The 20062-nt window shown below is 45.2% G+C and overlaps 1 protein-coding gene across 2 annotated transcripts in view; it reads left to right on the top strand.

Moving 5' to 3' along the window:
* Positions 1–20062, top strand: part of LOC143171854 (single-stranded DNA-binding protein 2-like) — a 219751-nt gene that overhangs the window by 62116 nt on the left and 137573 nt on the right. For both annotated transcript variants that reach the window (XM_076360953.1, XM_076360954.1), the window contains exon 2: positions 11620–11692. In XM_076360953.1, the coding sequence (XP_076217068.1) occupies positions 11620–11692 (73 nt within the window). The remainder of the gene's footprint in view (positions 1–11619; positions 11693–20062) is intronic.

Here is a 20062-nt window from a genome sequence, read left to right on the forward strand (position 1 = left end):
CTATTGCTGGCAAAGGAGGTGCTAACATCTAGGAAATAAGCTGATATATTTCTGTGATTGCACTAATTCTCTGTCATAGACTTTGTGAAAGAGTATACTACTTAGAATATGCTTTGACACACTGCCAAATTTGGGGAGCTTGAGGCTTTCACTCTACCACATAGATTTTATTACTTTCTGGATAATGATTATACACAACTATACCTTCAGTTAAAATATGTATTTTTTTTTAGGTATGTGTATTAGGTGTATGTGGTAAGGTTTTGGGGGTGGGGGTGGTGCTGCAGAGGTGACCCCTGTGGGAGAAGGTCAGGGGCTGCCCTGTGCTGGACACAGCTGGTTCCATCTGGTTCTGCAGTAGACCCACTGCTGGCCAAAGCTGAGCCCATCAACTAAGTCAGTGGTGCCTCTGTAAAAACATTTAAGAAAGAGCAGAAAATGCTGGGCAGGCAGAGGAGGAGGGAACAAAAAGAGTGAGAAATAACAGAGGGAGCACCAAGGTTGAAGGAGGAGGAGGTGCTCCATGGCAGAGCAGATATTCCCTGCAGCCCTTGGAGGACCCACACCGGAGCAGAGAAAACATGTAAGAAGAATGGAGTGGCAGAGAAAAACTGCTATGTACTGACTGTAAACCCCTGCTTTGCACTGCTTGTGGCCTCACTGAAGGGAATGAATGTAACCTGTGATGATTATAAGAGGGGGGAGGAGAGGAGTCTGGAGTGAAGCCTGGGAAATGGGGTAGGAAAGGTGCTTTAGTGTTTGTCTTTGTTTCTCACTGCCACTATGTGTTTAATTTATTTGTTTTGGAGGGGAGGAATCCTGGCCTATGGCCTGTCTTTATCAAAAATTACTACAGACTTCACAGAAATTGATTAGCATAGGATGTCAACAAGCATGTAAATATGAAAATTTAACATGTTTACTTGCTGCTTTTACAAAATTTCTCACATCCTTTTATTGCATAAAGAGTCTCTTTGAAAATGCCACTTTGAACCCAAGTCCTTTGGTGTTGAAGAATATCTCAATATTACTTTCTTAGTCTTCTGCTCAGATGTGAAATAGTTTATACCTCTGTTAGTTGCAGACCGGACCCTCTTTTCAGAGAAGTTTGCTGCCTCCCTGGGGCCCGAATTAGGGACGTCACCACAAGACTGAAGAGCTTAGTACAACCTTCAGACTACTATCCATTCCTGCTCTTTCACGTGGGTACAAATGATGTCGCAACAAAAAGTCTGAGGTCGATCAAAGGAGATTTCAGAGCCCTGGGAAGAATGCTAAAAAATTTGGGAGCACAGGCAGTGTCTTCCTCAATCCTCCCAGGAATGTGGGGAGCCTTTGGAAGAAACTGGTGACCCCAGGATATCAATACCTGGCTCCAGGACTGGTGCCTCCACCAAAACTTTGGGTTTTTAAACCATTGAAGAGCCTTTGAGACACAAGGTATGCTGGGGCCTGACGGGATCCACCTGTCCCAATGGGGAAAACGCATCTTTGGGCATAAGCTGGCGGGACTGATCGAGAGCGCTTTAAACTAGAATCGATGGGGGAAGGGGATACCAACAGGATTGCAGTAGGTAAGCCAAGGGTTGGCATGGCATCGCCTGAGAGTGGCAATGCTAGTGGGAACATTTACACTGCTCCTGGGAGCATGGAGGTCTCAGGAGTGTATCTGAAATGCTTGTACACCAACACACGCAGTATGAGAAACAAACAGGATGAACTGGAAGGCATTGGTCAGTTCCCAGAGCTACGATGTCATTGGTATTAGCGAGACTTGGTGGAATGAGTCCCACGACTGGAGTGCTGGGATGGAGGGCTACAGGCTGTTCAGGAAGGAGAGGCAGGGCAGGCGAGGTGGAGGTGTTGCACTATACGTAAGGGAGAGGTTTGACTGTACAGCCCTTACAGTTAGCGATGATGTGGTTGAGAGCCTCTGGGTGAGGATCAGGGGGATGGAAAACAAAGCAGATGGTGTAGTGGGTGTCTACTACCGATCACCCAGCCAGGATGTAAGCACTGATGAGATATTCTATAGGCAATTAGGAGAAATCTCTGGATCGGTAGCCCTTGTCCTTATGGGAGATTTCAACTTCCCAGACATCAGCTGGGAATATCATACTGCTGTGATGAACAGGTCTTGGAAATTCTTGAAGTTTGTGGGAGAGAACTTCTTGTCACAAGTACTCGGTGAGCCAACTAGGAAAGATGCCCTCCTAGACTTGCTATTTGGGAATAGAGAAGGACTCGTGGGAGATGTGATGGTAGGTGGCTGTCTTGGCCACAGTGATCATGAAACGGTCGAGTTTAAAATTTTCAGTGTAATGAGAAAAAAGGTCAGCAGAGTTGCTACCCTGGACTTCAGGAGAGCAAACTTTAAGCTATTCAGGGAGCTATTTAGCAGAGTCCCCTGGGAATCTGCCTTTGAGGGCTTAGGGGTCCATGAGAGCTGGTCAGTTTTTAAGAAGCACCTTTTAGAAGCACAGGAGCAGGCAATTCCACTGTGTTGTAAGTCAAGCAAGCGGGGCAGAAGACGAGCTTGGCTGAAGAGGGAACTCCTCGTGGAGCTCAAGAGGAAAAAGAAGTGGTATGATCTCTGGAAGCAAGGTCGGGCTTCGCAGGAAGATTACAGAGCTGTGGTCTGCATATGCAGGGAGAAGACATGAAAGGCCAAAGCTCGATTAGAGTTGAAACTGGCCAGTGTTGTGTCAGACAAGAAGTAGGGCTTTTTTAAGTACATTAATAGCAAGAGGAGGCCTAAAGAAAACATTGGACCGATACTTGTTGAAGATGGTCACCTGACTAATAGGGATGAAGAAAAAGCGGAGGCATTCAATGCTTTTTTTGCCTCAGTCTTTAATAATACTGATAGACCTTGGGCTGCCCGGTCCTCTGAGTCGGAGGACCACGATGGGAATAATGACTTTCCATTTGTGGACACTGAAATTGTAAGGGACCAGCTGTATCAGCTGAATGTTCACAAGTCCATGGGGCCTGATGGGATTCATCCCAGCGTACTGAAGGAGCTAGCGGATGTTATGGCAGGACCCTTCTCGATCATCTACCAAAGGTCTTGGGAGTCGGGGGAGGTCCCTGCTGACTGGAAGCTAGCCGACGTTATTCCAATTTACAGGAAGGGTGTGAGGGAAGACCCAGGGAACTACAGACCTGTTAGTCTAACCTCAGTTCCTGGAAAAACTATGGAGAAGATCATACTGGGTACTACTGAAAGGCATTTAAAGGACAATGCAATCCTCAGGCACAGTCAACATGGGTTCACAAAGGGAAAGCCCTGTCTAACTAACTAATTTGATCTCCTTCTATGATAAGGTCACCCACCTAGTAGATGAAGGGAAGGCGGTGGATGCCCCATCCCTGGAAACATTCAAGGTCAGGTTGGACGGGGCTCTGAGCAACCTGACCTAGTTGCAGATGTCCCTGCCCACGGCAGGGGGGTTGGACTAGATGACCTTTAGAGGTCCCTTCCAACCCAAACTATTCTATGATTCTATGATTCTATGATATAGTTTTTCTGGATTTTATAAGGCTTTTGATACTGTCCCTGACAGCATCCTTCTGGACAAGTTGTCCAACTGTGAGATGAGCAAGTTCACGGTGCGCTGGGTGAAGAACTGGCTGAAGGGCAGGGCTCAAAGGGTTGTAGGGAATGGGGCCACATCTCGCTTGTGACCAGTCACCAGCGGTGTTCCTCAGGGCTCAATTCTAGGGCCAGTTCTGTTCAATATTTTTATCAATGATCTGGATGCAGGAGTTGAATGCACCGTTACTAAGTTTGCCGATGATACCAAACTGGGAGGTGCTGTTGACTCTCTTGAGGGACAAGAGGCCTTGCAGAGGGATCGAGATAGATTGGAGCATTGGGCAAAGATTAATGGGATGAAATTTAACAAGTCCAAATGCCGGATTCTGCACCTGGGACGGAGTAACGCCAGGCACAAGTATAAATTGGGAGAGGAGTGGCTGGAGAGCAGCCCTGCAGAAAGGGATCTGGGGGTGCTGGTCGACAGCAGGCTCAATAGGAGTCAGCAGTGTGCCCTGGCAGCCCAGAGGGCAAACCGCATCCTGGGGGGCATCAAACACAGTATAACCAGCCGGTCAAAAGAGGTGTATTATTATCCTGCTGTATTCAGCGTTGGTGCGGCCTCACCTTGAGTACTGTGTGCAGTTCTGGGCCCCACAATTTAAGAAGGATGTGAAGGTCCTTGAATGCGTCCAGAGGAGGGCAACAAAGCCGGTGACAGGGCTGGAAGGCATGTCCTATGAGGAGCGGCTGAGGACTCTGGGTTTGTCTAGTTTGGAGAGAAGGAGGCTGAGGGGTGACCTCATTGCTCTCTACAGCTTCCTGAGGAGGGGAAGTGGAGAGGGAGGTGCCGATCTCTTCTCCCTGGGATCCCGTGACAGGACACGTGGGAATGGTTCAAAGCTGTGCCAGGGGAGGTTCAGACTTGACATTAGGAAACATTTCTTTAGAGAGAGGGTGGTCAAACACTGGAACAGGCTTCCTAGAGAGGTGGTCGACGCCCCAAGCCTGTCAGCGTTTAAGAGACATTTGGAGAATGCCCTTAATAACAAGCTTTAACTTTTGGTCAGCCCTGAAGTGGTCAGGCAGTTGGACTAGACGATCGTTGTAGGTCCCTTCCAACTGAAACATTCTATTCTATTCTATTCTATTCTATTCTATTCTATTCTATTCTATTCTATTCTATTCTATTCTATTCTAAACAAAGGTGACATACATCTAAACACTTAGGGAAAACACCTCTCCTCCTCTCTTCCCAGGCTCAACCTCACTCCAGACACCTCTCCCCCCACTTCCTCGCCTCCACTCCCCTTTTTATCACTGCACGTTGAACTCAGTCCCTTTGGTGAGGCATTGGGTGGCACAGGAGGTTGGGATCAGGGTGTAGTGGTTTCTCTGCCGCTCCTTGTTTCTCATTCTGTTATTCCACTGCTTCTTCCTTTTTACTTGTTTCCTCTGCTCCAGCATGGGTTATCCATGGGCCACAGTCCCCTTGTGGGTGTTACCAGCTCCACTATGGAGTGCCTCCTACTTCTCTGGCTTATTGGTCCTTTCTCCCTTGTTGCCTTTTTTTGGCATTTACCACCCTTTTTTAAATATGTTTTCACAGAAGCACCACAAACTCCTCTGATTGGCTCAGCTTTGGCCTGCGGTGGGTCTGCTGCGGAGCCATCTGGAACCGGCTGTGACTGGCACAGGGCAGTCCCTGACCTCTTCCCACAGAGGTCACCCCTGTAGCCCACCCCCCACTACCAAAACCTTTCCGATTATACCCAATACAAACTCGATACTCCTCCCATAAAACCTGACCAATTAACATTAACAAAGATGACCAGAAACAAACCTGGTCAGTCATGCTAATTGAGGGGCTATCAAGAAACTGCAGGCTTTCTGAAACTGGGACTTTGCAACTGATGAGGATACAAACCTGAGGGTCCAGGATGTTGGAGGGGGTTGGTGAAATATTCCAGCTGATGAGACAATGTGCAGGGGAAGGGGGAGCAGAGAGCAACAAAGAGGGAGGGGTAGACAGAAAAGGGTCTAAAAGGGTCTGGTCAGTACTCGTCCGGCTGAGCCCTGTGCCTGATCACCACAATCTGTCTTATCTTCTTATATCTTCTCATTAAATCTTTTCTTAACTATCTCTCTGCATAATCTCACTTTGTATCATGTGTGTGTGTGCACGTGCGCGCTGAGAGGGCTATGTACTAGCTACTGGTGAGATCTGTGTGTATGAGTGAAATTTGGTGCCAGCTACTGGAGTCAGACTGGGAGTGTAGGCACCCCAGGCCTGTGGTGTCAGCTACTGGAGCGAGTGAGGGTCCTAGTGTCAGTAGTTGGAGGGGTCATAGGTCTCGGGATCTACTGAGGGCCCTACAAACTTTGTGCCCAGAGTGTCAGCTACTGGGGGGACTGGTGTGAGTGGATTTGGTGCCAGCTACTAGAGTCAGACCAGGGGTGTAGGCACCCTGCGGACTGTGGTGCCAGCTACTGGAGCAAATGGGGGTGGGGGGGTGTCTCAGCATCAGTTACTGGAACAAGCGGGGGTCTTTAACCTCCAGCCACTGGGCTGGGAACAGTGTACGTCCCAAAAACCAGCTACTGGGGGGACTGACATGACTGCAGGCACATGTGTGCGTGTGTATATGAACTGAAAGGACTAGGAGCGGCTGAGGACTCTGGGTTTGTCTAGTTTGGAGAAAAGGAGGCTGAGGGGCGACCTCATTGCTCTCTACAGCTCCCAATCTTTCCCTCCCAAAATTATTTCACATGGCATCTCATTTGAGCCACAGGTTTTACAACTACCACCCACACCTTTCCCATTCTGCCCAAGTGTCAGTATTTGATAGGTATCTGTAGGTTTTATCTTCAGTATAAGACATTTTACCCTTGAGTTCCACAGATGTACTGGCAGCAAAGGAATGATTCTTTTCTAGTATCATAATATGTCTCTATCTTTTCCCTTGCTCAAATAATTTTGAGCATAAATACTACTCTTAGCAGCAGCAATTGTATCTTATGAGGCCAATATTGTAATTAATGAAATTTGAGGCACATATCAGAGATCCAATGTTTGTTAAAAAGGGGGATGAAAAGATGCCTGTACTTTAAAGCTTCTCAGTCCAACAGTGGAAAGGAATTCTCAATGTATTTTTACAGTGTTTATATGTAATCTCTTACATAATACTGATTACTTCTTAGGTTTTAAAGAGCACTGGGCTTTGTGTATGAGAGTGTGTATTTGGTTTGTGTGGCAAGGTTTTGGCAGCAGGGAGGGGCTGCAGGGGTGGCTTCTGTGAGAAGATGCCAGAAGCTGCCCCATGTTGCACAGAGCCAGCTCCAAGATGGACCCGCTGCTGGCCAAAGCTGAGGCAATCAGCGATGATGATAGAGCCTCTGTGATAACATATTTAAGAAAGGGTAAAAACTTCTGTGCAACAGCAGCTGGGAGAGGAGTGAGAATATGTGAGAGAAACAACTCTCTCTGAAGACACCAGGTTCAGGGAAGAAGGAGGGGGAGGAGGTGCTCCAGGCACCAGAGCAGATTCCCCTGCAACCCATGGAGAAGACCATGGTGGAGCAGATATCCACCCTGCAGCCCGTGGAGGACCCCACGCTAGAGCAGGTGGATGTGCCCTGAAGGAAGATGTGACCCTGTGGAGAGCACATGATGGAGCAGGCTCCTGGCAGGAACTGCGGCCCCATGGAGAGGAGCCCATGCCAGAGCAGGTTTTTCTGCGGCCCTGCAGGAGACCCATGCTGGAGCAGTCCGTTCCTGAAGGACTGCACCCTGTGGAAAGGACCCACGCTGGAGCAGTTCGTGAAGAACTGCAGCCTGTGGGAAGGACCCATGTTGGAGAAGTTCGTGAAGGACTGTCTCCCGTGGGAGGGACCCCACTCTGGAGCAGGGGAAGAGGGTGAGGAGGAAGGAGTGGCAGAGACAACACATAATGAACTGTCTGCAGCCCCCATTCCCCATCCCCCTCCACCACTTGGGGGGAGGAGATAGAGGAGTCGGGAGTGAAGTTGAGCCCAGGAAGAAGGGGGGGTGGGGAAGGTGTTTTAAGATTTGGTTTTATTTCTCATTATCCTACTCTGATTTGATTGGTAATAAATTCAGTTAATTTCCCCAAGTCGAGTCTGTTTTGCCCATGATAGTAATTGCTGAGTGATCTCCCTGTCCTTACCTTGACCCACGAGCTTTTTGTCATATTTTCTCTTCCCTGTTCAGTTGAGGGGGGAGTGATAGAGCAGCTTGGTGGGCACCTGGCGGCCAGCCAAGGTCAACCCACCACAGAGTGTTGACCAGCTAAGCCACTGAAAAGGGCTGGTTTGGGCTGGATTTTTTTAAAAAAATTGTTAATACAGAAAGCTGCAATTATTCAATTATTACAAGATTTTGCTTTTGTTTGGGTGTGTATGAACATTTTTCTGGAAACTGCATCTTATTCTTGAAAGTCTTTATCATTTTAAAACATGTTATCATTACCCTGTCTGAGATATAGGATAGCTACAAACTGGGGATTTTTTTCTCTTACTGTATCTAGTTACATTATGGATTAATGTTAAGAATGTCTGCAGTGAAACATTACTTGTATAGCTGTATAACAGTTACTTAAACAATGTAACTTATAATATAGAATCATGACTTTCCTCATATACTTACAGTAATATATACAATCAATACATAGTTCTGCCCACTGTGTTGATTTTCAAAATCATAAAGTAATCTAACTCTCAGATTTCAGTCAGCATTTAACAAGGGCCTATTCAGGAATTTAAGTCATGAAATGGTACTCCCTTATTTTAATTCTAGTTATATATAGTTATTGTTGTGTAGCTGGAAAGATTTTTTGGACAAGATATCATGGAAAAGAGAAGCTTGTGCTTGGTCTTTTTCAACGGGTATGTGACTAGGCAGATTTCAAGCTCTTCCCAAGAATCCTTCTATAGGAAGTTTAATATTTCTATGGAGAGGATGTTTAATATTTGTATGGAGTTTCTAACTATGAACCTGTCATGGTTTAACCCCAGTCGGCAACTGAGCACCACACAGCCATTCGCTCACCCTCCCCCCGCCCCCCAGTGGGATGGGGGAGAGAATTGGAAGAGCAAAAGTGAGAAAACTCGTGGGTTGAGATAAAAACAGTTTAATACTTGAAATAACAGAATAATAACAACAACAACAACAAAAACAACAACAATAATAATAATTAAAAATTGTAACGGAAAGTAAAACAACGAGAGAGTGAGAGAGAAAAACAAAAACCCAGGGAAAGAAAAAAAAATGATGCAACTGCTCACCACCCGCTGACTGATGCCCAGGCAGTCCCCGAGCACCAGTCGCTGCCCCCTGACCAACTCCCCCAAGCTTAGATACTGAGCATGACGTCCCATGGTATGGAATAGCCCTTTGGCCAGTTTGGGTCAGCTGTCCTGGCTGTGCCCCCTCCCAGCTTCTTGTGCAACTCCAGCCTTCTGTCCTGGTTTCGGCAGGGATAGAGTTAATTTCCTTCCTAGTAGCTGGTACAGTGTTTTGGATTTAGGATGAGAACAAAGTTGATAACGCACTGATATTTTAGTTGTTGCTAGGTAATGCTTACACTAGCCAAGGACTTTTTAGTTTTCCATGCTCTACCGACTGAGAAGGCTGGAGGTGCCCAAGAAGCTGGGAGGGGGCACAGCCAAACTGGCCAAAGGGACATTCCATACCATGGGACGTCATGCTCAGTACATAAACTGGGGAAAGCTGGCCGGGGGGGCCGCTGCTCGGGGACTGGCTGGGCATCGGTCGGCGGGTGGTGAGCAATTGTACTGTGCATCACTTGCTTTGTGTATTATTATTATTAACATATTATTATTATTATCATTTTATTTCAATTATTAAACTGTTTTTATCTCAACCCACGAGTTTTTTCTCACTTGTGCTCTTCCAATTCTCTCCCCCATCCCACCGGGTTCGGGGGGGAGTGAGCGAGCGGCTGTGTGGTGCTCGGTTGTCGACTGAGGTTAAACCACGACACCTTCTCAGTCGGTAGAGCATGGGAAGCTGAAAAGTCCTTGACTAGCGTAAGCACTACTTAGCAACAACTAAAACATCGGTGTGTTATCAACTTTATCCTAAATCCAAAACACAGCACTGTACCAGCTACCAGGAAGAAAATTAACTCTTTCCTAGCCGAAACCAGGACAATATCCACCCCTTATTCTATACCATCTATGTCATGCCCAGGTTCCATACTTTCCCATACATTTTACTTAATTGCCACCCATTTTCTTGTCTTTTAATATATACACACAGATACCATTCCCTTAGTCTATGGGCCATCCCTCTAAAACATTCGGTGAGTTCATTTAGTCCATGACTTTGGGCTCCATCTGTCATAACAGTCCTTCAGGGCAGGAGAGATGGTGTGTGGTGTTGGATTGTTGCATGCTGAAGTCCGTTTTGGTCCCATCATGGCTGCACTTTGCTTGGTTTCATCAAAGTTCATTCTTCATTAATTTGGGTGGTTCTTTCTGTGATACCATTGTTATGGCATATAGCCATCATGGAAGTGATGATATACAGTATTACTTAGTAATTCTATTCTAATTTTACATACTCAGACTGTGGCCATTTTTATCGTGTTCTAGTCTTTCTTATGTCATAGTTAAAGTCACTATATCCATTAATCCTACTTGTTACAGTGTGTTGAATATTTTTTTGATTTCTTTGCTATCTTTCCTCAGAGCATCAGTTTTCATCGATCTTTTTGCTGACTAATGCAGTAAAACATTAGTATCTTTTTTTTTGATCTGTGTGGCAAATGCATTTATTTCTGAATGGAACTATAATGTTGTTAAATCTTGTCGTGGTTTAATCTCAGTCAGCAACTGAGCACCACACAGCCACTCGCTCACTCCCCCCCGACCCCGGTGGGATGGGGGAGAGAATTGGAAGAGCACAAGTGAGAAAAACTCGTGGGTTGAGATAAAAACAGTTTAATAATTGAAATAAAATGATAATAATAATAATATGTTAATAATAATAATACACAAAGCAAGTGATGCACAGTGCAATTGCTCACCACCCACCGACCGATGCCCAGCCAGTCCCCAAGCAGCGGCCCCCCCGGCCAGCTTTCCCCAGTTTATGTACTGAGCATGACGTCACATGGTATGGAATGTTTCTTTGGCCAGTTTGGGTCAGCTGTCCTGGCTGTGCCCCCTCCCAGCTTCTTGGGCACCTCCAGCCTTCTCAGTCGGTAGAGCATGGGAAGCTGAAAAGTCCTTGGCTAGTGTAAGCACTACTTAGCAACAACTAAACCATCCGTGTGTTATCAACATTGTTCTCACCCTAAATCCAAAACACAGCACTGTACCAGCTACTAGGAAGAAAATTAACTCTATCCCAGCCGAAACCAGGACAGCCAGCTCTATTGATTTACTTGGAGATGTGCCTGCCTGCTGAAGATCACTTTTTGTGAAGCTCCTTCTGGAACTGTGACAATAATTTGTAGCTGTTTTGTCATCAGAACTCAAAGATGCATGTCTGAATCAATCTAAAAATATGTTTACACTTTGCTTAATAGATGTGGTTGTACTACAGTAGTCGTGGATTCTGTAATTACTTTTCCTGATGCAGCTTGAAGTTTGTATGTTCTTTCAATAAATATAGACTATTGTTCACATGTGCTCACAGCTTGACACATTCTACATGTGAAAAATTTGATTTGGAAAAATAATCAGGGATGCTGTATGACTATATTATATTTACATTAAGCATGCTACAGTGGACAAATAGGCAGCAGTAGGTCAGTTGTTAGCTAACTGGGCATCTGTCCAAATATCATTAAAATATTGACATCAAGTAATTTGGTTTTTTTTAATAATATTTAATTAACTACTATTTAAACACCTCAAATTGACCTACATGTTCTAGTTTTAAAAGTTCAGTATAGATAATAGATTTGACATGCTTGGTGCATAATGGTTTCTGAAAGGAAACAGTGTGCAACACTGATTTCTGAAATCCTTTGTTTCTAAAAAGAGGAACAAACAAATGCACAATACTAAATATTGTCTTGTTTATTTTTCAGATTAGCACTGTACGTATATGAATATCTGCTCCATGTAGGAGCACAGAAATCAGCCCAGACATTTTTATCAGAGGTATGTTTTCCCCATCTTTTTTTTTTTCCTTCCATAACTTTCAAGCATGTGCAAGTGAAATAAATATCTCGGTTTAAAATAAAAAGCAGTGACAACCTTGAGTATCAGTTTACATTGATCAGCATAGATTTCTGATCCTGCAAAAACCAGTTTGCTATGTCATTTTACATGCCTTGGTATAATTACTTTTTCTATGATTTGTTACCCCCTGTTCTCTGATTTGCTACTACACTGAGAAAGATTCCCCTATTTTCTCTAATGCATGTTAGAGAATGCATTGATGGTGCTCCTTTTTGATGATCTTCTAACTTATTGTTGATACCCCCAATTGTGAATAATGGAGCCATCCTAAATACACAGCAGTCAAGTATTTTACATCCTACTGTCATATACTTGAAGTTCTTATTCTCTTAAGCATTGCTAATCTCCATATATAGTCTTACCATGCTTCTAACCACTTCTTTTCATCTGGTGAATCAATTATGACTATAACCATTTAGGTCCTGTTTCTTAAACACTTTTTAACTGCTAGTAGAATTTTTACTATTACACGATAGATAGTATTTTTCATAGTCTTTTAAAGACATATATATCTTTTGAAGGTTGAAGTAAATGATCTCTCTTTAGCATTTTCTATTTATTCTGGAATACAAAACCACCTGTGTACCAAACATATTGAAGTCTTTTCACTATATTGTTTTTAATAAATCTTTCTTTGATGAGAATATTTAAGATCATAATAAGAATAATAACTGAGTAGTGAGCAGAAGTGAGGAAAAAAAAAGGCAGAATGCTGTACTAGGATAATTTGCTGCTTCAAATGATACTTCTTGTATTGGGTTTACATGGCAAAGTTTTGGTAGTGGAGGGGCTACAGGGGTGGGCTCTGTGAGAAGAGATCAGGAGCTGCCCCCGTGTCACACCGAGCCAGTTCCAGCTGGCTCCGAGACAGACCTGCCACTGGCCAAAGCTGAGCCAGTCAGCAAAGCTGGTGGTGCTGCTGTGATAACATATTTAAGACAGGGGTGAAAACGCTGTGCAGCAGCTGTGAGAGAGAGGAGTGAGAAAAAAAAAGTGAAACAAACCTGCAGACACCAAGGTCAGTGAAGAAGGAGGGGGCGGAGGTGCTCCAGGCGCAGGAGCAGAGATTCCCCTGCAGCCCTGTCATGGTTTAACCTCGGTAGGCAGCTAAGCCCCACCCAGCCGCTCACTCACTCCCCCACAGAGGGGTGGGGGAGAGAATCGGAAGGGTAAAAGTGGGAAAACTCGTGGGTTGAGATAAAGACAGTTTAATAGGGAAAGCAAAAGCTGTGTGCGCAAGCAAAGCAAAACAAGGAATTCATTCACTCCTTCCCATCGGCAGGCAGGTGTTCAGCCATCTCCAGGAAAGCAGGGCTCCATCATGCGTAACGGTTACTTGGGAAGACAAACGCCATCACTCCGAATGTCCCCCCCTTCCTTCTTCTTCCCCCAGCTTTATACGCTGAGCATGATGTCATATGGTATGGGATATCCCTTTGGTCAGTTGGGGTCAGCTGTCCCGGCTGTGTCCCCTCCCAACTTCTTGTGCACTCCCAGCCTACTGGCTGGCGGGTTGGGGTGAGAAGCAGAAAAGGCCTTGACTCTGTGTAAGCACTGCTCAGCAGTAACGAAAACATCCCTGTGTTATCAACACTGTTTCCAGCACAAATCCAAAACATAGCCCCATACTAGCTACTATGAAGAAATTTAACTATCCCAGCCAAAACTGTACAAGCCTGTGGAGAAGACCATGGAAAAGCAGGTTGTCCCCCTGCAGCCCATGGAGTACCATGCCAGAGCCCGTGGAGGGCCCCATGCTGCAGCAGATGGATATGCCCTGAAGTAAGCTGCAGCCTGTGGAGAGCCCACGCTGGAGCTGGCTCCTGGCAGGAATTGTGGCCCATGGAGAGGAGCCCATGCTGGAGCAGTGTTTTCCTGAAGGACTGTACCCCATGGAAAAGACCTATGCTGGAGCAGTTTGTGAAGGACTGTATCCTGTGGGAGGGACCCCACGCTGGAGCAGGGGAAAAGTGTGAGGAGGAAGGAGCGGCAGAGATGAAGTGTTATGAACTGACGCCAATCCCCTTTCCCCATCCCCCCTGCGCCACTCAGGGGGTGGGTGGAAGAGGTAGAAGAGTCGGGAACACAGGGGTGAAGTTGAGCCTGGGAAGAAGCGGGGGGTGGGGGAAGGTGGTTTTAGTTTTGTCTTTGTTTCTCACCATCCCACTCTATTTTTAATTGGCAATAAATTATATTAATTTTCCCCAAGTTGAGTCTGTTTTGCCCATGACGATAATTGGTAAGTGATCTCCCTGTCCCCATCTCGACCCACGAGCTTTTTCATCTTATTTTTTCCCCCTGTCCTGTTGAGGGGAAGTGAGAGAGCGGCTTGTTAGGCATCTGGCAGCCAGCCAAGGTTAACCCACCACACTCCTCCAAAAGATAATAGAATTATATGCTAGTGATGATATTTTGGAGGTGGGAGAAGGAAGGAAGAGAACAGGAGGGTTGTTTTAGGTAGATATGGAAAATTCACATAACAGCTAGGTGAAAGGGGTAAAAACTGTGGTAGTATCAATTTATGTTTATATTAAAGTATGTTTTTGGCATTTGTTTTTTCTCTTTAGTAAAGCAATGTAAAAATAAGAGAAAAAAGAAAATAATGGAGAGTATAGTCTTGGCTTTTACAAAACAGCTGTCAAATAATACACTGCAGGATTCATTTTGCTCATTTCGATTTTAGGATATATTTGCAAAATGAGTAGTTGACAGTTTAACTTCTGTGACATTTGGATTTCAGGAAAATATTCAATATAGTGTCTTGACATGTTTCTCTTAAAACTAATTAAAACTTGGACTATAGAGAAAATGTCAGATCTGAACTAATGCAATCTGAGAATATATCACAGCTTTCAAATTCAGACTGAGACTAGCCAAAAGAGAATCAGTACGAGGTAGAGATAATTAATAATGTATTGGATTAGTATGAGGTGTCTGTTAGGTTTCACACAGAGCTGTGAGCTTGTTTATCCCATTCATTAGCAATGCAGAGGGGCAAAGACTATGCTGGTAATGTTTGTAAATGGTTGTATGTTGGAACAAAAGGCAGTTATCACTAATACAGAGAAACCTGGAAAAAATGATATTTGGTCTGAAAGTCATAAAATGAGGTTCAGATTGAGAAAACCGTACACTAATACAACTTGGAGGAAATAATCTAAGACACAAGTTAAATGGCAAGTGGTAAAAGCAGCACTTGTGGGCTGTAAACCACAAAATAATAGCTCTACCCCCCTTCTCTACCCCATGTGAGTCAGCTGTAGTTGTTAGAAAATTATTATTGGCATACAGGATGAAAATGAGAGAACAGCAGTTGAGAGAAGTCCAAAAAAAGTCTTCTAGACAAATAATTTATGATACTATGAAAGTTACGATTTTCCATCTGTCTTTGTACTTTTCTGACTCATGCCTGTTGAGAAGCAACTGCCCTATTGCAGTGAATTAGTTGCGAGAATGCTTCAGTTTTAGGAGATATCCAGGTGGCATAGGAGGAAATTGATATTGTTTTGGTCGCTCCTGAAAGAGCATGGCTGTCTGGGCTCAATGCCCTCTCAGCTCTGGCAGTCCGTAGCTGCCAGAACAGTTTGGGTGGATTTTTTAAAATATGAAATAGTTCAGAGTAGCTTTAAAACTGACTATTGGAGCATAAAAGAAGTAAGCATATATAATCTGAGCAGGGAAAGTGACTAAGAGTAATGGAACAAAATTAAGAAAAAGAAAATTTCAGCTGGATATCATGAAATCACTCTGATATTAGATAACTTAGAGATGGCTGTCTTAAGCATTTCTACATTTTTGTGATGCACTGTGTCTAGTTTAAATTTCATAGAACTGATTCACAGATCAGTAAGTTCCAGAAGCCCTCTGCTGGTCTTTCTCATTTATAAGATGCACTGTGGTTTCCATGTCTTTGTGGTCCCTGTTGAGTACAGCCTTCAAAGCTTTGTTGCCTTCATCTCTAAAATGTAGGACCTCATATTCAACTAGCCTTTTCCTGGATCTCTGGATTGCAGAGACCTCTAGTTTATTAACTATAGCTCTAGTCCCTTGGTCTGCAAATTACTTCCTTTCTAGAGACATGGTGTGAAGTAATTGACTGAAGTAACTCAACAACTGTTTCATCCCAAAATATGTAGTTATTGTACAATTGGCAAAATGGCAAGGAGCCAGCACACATAGATTTCATGTAAAGCACGTCATTTTCTTATGAGGGTTAAAAAAAGGCTATTCAGATGAGGTACCCAAATTTTTGAAACAGAAGCAGCTGCTCTGCTCCAGAATCTTTCCTTTGATGTCCAAGCTGCTACATTTTCCTTCAAGAGTTGATCCTTAGCCCACATATTTTAATGCTTTAGTATCCTTGGAAATTAGGTTCCTTGAATGAATAATTCCATTAGCTTGGCTGGACCGGGAAGGTAGGCATTTCCTGGTTAATAGATCATCAGTTATGAACTTCATTGGTACAGTTGACAATGTGGGTATTTTTTTTTTAATTAATAATTCTTCATAATTCTTTTTAAGATTAATTCTTTTAAGATTGATTCTGTTTATGATTAGAAAGACTGATATCTACAATTGAAACAGAATGCATATTTTTTTAAAAAACAAAACAAAGAAAAGAAAAACCTCAAGTAACCCCCAAACTTCCATATTCCCTTCAGGCTCCTTCTTTGAATACATTTATCAAGATGAAATGTGTCCTAATGAAAAGGACCAGCATAAGACCTGTGAATCAGGTAATTTCCTCGTCAAGCCCTGCTTTGAAGAGCTCAAATACTGCGTAGACATTGTGAGGGCTTTCTACACAGGCATAATTTTTACTCTAACTGAATGATTTTCCAATTTCAGAAACAATTTTTGGTTTTTGACTATATATTGCATCTCTTCTTCAGTATGTTGCTTTTGAAACATCCCAGAAGTACTGCGTATTCCTGGTGATAAACACAAGTCCTTCCAAGCCATTCCCAATGGATGTAAGGAGCACTCATGCCTCAGAGGAGTGCATTTGAGGAGCATGAAATACCTTTTTAGTAGCTTTGGCTTTTATTTATATTTTTCATTTTAATTAACATTTTTATCTGGCAGAGTTTAGGCAAGAGTTCCACATTTTAAAAAGTCCTTTTTATATCTTAACTGTTGTTACATGGTGGGGTGCGTGTGTGTGTATGAAGCTCCATGCAGTTGGCTCATTCTGCTGACTTTGCTGACAGAAATGATAGTGCCTCTAGGTTATCTCTTAAAATAATTTTTAAACAGCAGAATGATTTTTGAGTAGTTGTGCCCATTTACGTAATACATCAAAATTATGTTAGGTAACTTCATATGAGAGTGAAGAAAACTTTTTGGGTGTACTAATTATATATTCCTCTCCTGCAAGCTATTGACAGAAAATATATATGCTTAACTTTCTTAAGAGAGTTGGGTGCAGAAATCAATTTGGAGCTGAGAATCAAAGTTTTATTTTCTTTTGAAAAATCCCAGCTTTACCAGTGCCTCTTGCAGTATGAACACTGTTAGGTTTTGTGATAAAAGCTTGTCTGCACACCCACAAAGGACCCCAGAAAGAAAAGGGGGGGAAAGCCCAAATAATAATACCCTGCCCCAGCTCCTCCCAGGTCCATCACAGGAGCTATGAACTCTGCGACGGGCCTTATCAAAGGCCTATCTCCACAAACCCAGAGGAGCACAGAGGTCCCAGGGCAGGCAAGAACCCAAATTAAGGACTTGGAGGAACGGATACCCTGTCTGGGCCTCTCCTAGGAGACCCTTAGCCCCATTGTCCAGATGTGACAACCATCAAGATGAGTCAACACTAGAGCACCTTTTGGACTGAGAGGGGCTGCTGCCTAGAGGTATGGGACACATTATGGGATGCAGGGGAAGAGCATTTTGGGATTGCACAGGATTTATTATGGTATGTTTAGGGGAGGAGCCAAAGGTGAGAAAGGGGAGGGATTTAGGTGATTTGGGAAGAACAAGTGTGGGGAAAATAGAGGGGTAAGGGGATAAAAGGGCCAATTGTGTGTAAATAGGTGCTGATCGGTGCATTTGTTTGGTCATACCCTGTACCTGATCAGTGCAGTCTGTCCTATCTTCTTATTAAATTCCTTTCTAACTCTTTCCTGGGTGAGGGATTCTCTATGCACTCTGTGTGTGTGTGAGTGTGTACTGAGGTCTGAGTGCCAGCAACTGGAGTGAGACCTCGGGTCATAGCAGCCTGTGTGTCTGTGGTGCAAGCAACTGGAGTGAGTGAGGGTCTGGGTGCCAGCAACTGGGCTGGGACTGCAGGTTGGAGGGCCTGGGTGCCTGGGTGCTAGTGACTGGGAAGATTGGAGTGAGTGAAACCAAGTGTCAGCCACTGGGGTGGGACCAGGGGTCAGAGGCCCATATGTCTGTGCTGCTAACAACTGGAGTGAGTGCAGGTGTGCAAGTGGCCTGGGAGCCAGGCATGTGTGTGTGTCTCTAAGGGTGAGACCACTGGGGGTTGGCTACTGGGGGACCAGGGGAGTCCCAGCCAGCCCTGGATGTGTGTGTGAGATGATCAGATCCAGCAACTGGAGTGGGGCTGTGGCCTAGGGGGCTCATATGTCCAGGTGCCAGCAACTGGGGAGACTGGGATCCAGGGGCAGCTACTGGGCAGACTGAGTGTCTGAGCCCAGCTGCTGGAGGGATCTACATTATACATATGTATATATATCAGAGAAACTGTCCGAGCACCCAGGGATCAGGTTAGGAAAGCTAAAGCCCCGATAGAATTAAATCTGGCCAGGGATATCAAGGGCAACACAAAGAGATTCTATAGGTACGTCGGGGATAAAAGGAAGATGAGGGAAAATGTGGGCCCTCTCTGGAACGAAACGGGAGACCTGGTTACCTGGGACACGGAGAAGGCGGAGGTACTCAATGACTTTTTTGTCTCGGTCTTCACCGGCAAGTGCTCGAGCCTCACCGCCCAAGCCGCAGAAGGCAAAGGCGGGGACTGGGAGAATGAAGAGCCGCCCACTGTGGGAGAACATCAGGTTCGAGACCATCCAAGGCACCTGAAGGTGCACAAGTCCATGGGACCCAATGAGATCCATCCACGGGTCCTGAAGGAACTGGCAGATGAAGTTGCTAAGCCACCATCCATCGTATTTGAGAAGTTGTGGCAGTCCGGAGAAGTTCCCACTGACTGGAAAAGGGGAAACATATCCCCCATTTTTAAAAAGGGAAAAAAGGAAGACCCGGGGAGCTACAGGCCAGTCAGTCTCAGTGCCTTCTTCTGATCTTCCTCAGTGCCTGGGAAGATCATGGAACAGATCCTCCTGGAAGCTCTGCTAAGGCCTATGGAGGACAGGGAGGTGATTCGAGACAGCCAGCATGGCTTCACCAAGGGCAAGTCCTGCCTGACTGACCTAGTGGCCTTCTATGATGGAGGGACTACATCAGTGGACACGGGAAGGGCTACAGATGTCGTCTGTCTGGACCTCTGTGAGGCCTTTGACACGGTCCCCCACAACATCCTTCTCTCTAAACTGGAGAGGTATGGATTTGATGGGTGGACTGTCCGGTGGGTGAGGAATTGGTTAGATGGTCACATCCAGAGGGCAGTGGTCAACGGCTCAATGTCCAGATGGAGATTGGTGACGAGTGGCATCCCGCAGGGGTCCGTATTGGGACCGGTACTGTTTAATATCTTCATCAATGACATAGACAGTGGGATGGAGTGCACCCTCAGCAAGTTTGCAGGTGACACCAAGCTGAGTGGTGCGGTCGACACGCCAGAGGGACGGGATGCCATCCAGAGGGACCTGGACAAGCTGGAGAAGTGGGCCCGTGTGAACCTCATGAGGTTTAACAAGGCAAAGTGCAAGGTCCTGCACCTGGGTCGGGGCAACCCCCGGTATCAATACAGACTGGGGGATGAAGGGATTGAGAGCAGCCCTGCCGAGAAGGACTTGGGGGTTCTGGTGGATGAAAAGCTGGACATGAGCCGCCAATGTGCGCTCGCAGCCCAGAAGGCCAATTGTATCCTGGGCTGCATCAGAAGAAGCGCGGCCAGCAGGTCGAGGGAGGGGATTCTGCCCCTCTACTCTGCTCTGGGGAGACCCCACCTGGAGCACTGTGTCCAGCTGTGGAGCCCTCAGCATAAGAAAGACACAGACCTGTTGGAGCGGGTCCAGAAGAGGGCCACAAAAATGATCAGGGGGATGGAACACCTCTCCTCTGAAGAAAGGCTGAGAGAGTTGGGGTTGTTCAGCCTAGAGAAGAGAAGGCTTCGAGGAGACCTTATTGCAGCCTATCAGTACT

Source organism: Aptenodytes patagonicus, chromosome W, assembly GCF_965638725.1.
Source record: "Aptenodytes patagonicus chromosome W, bAptPat1.pri.cur, whole genome shotgun sequence".
NCBI classification, from domain to species: Eukaryota; Metazoa; Chordata; class Aves; order Sphenisciformes; family Spheniscidae; genus Aptenodytes; species Aptenodytes patagonicus.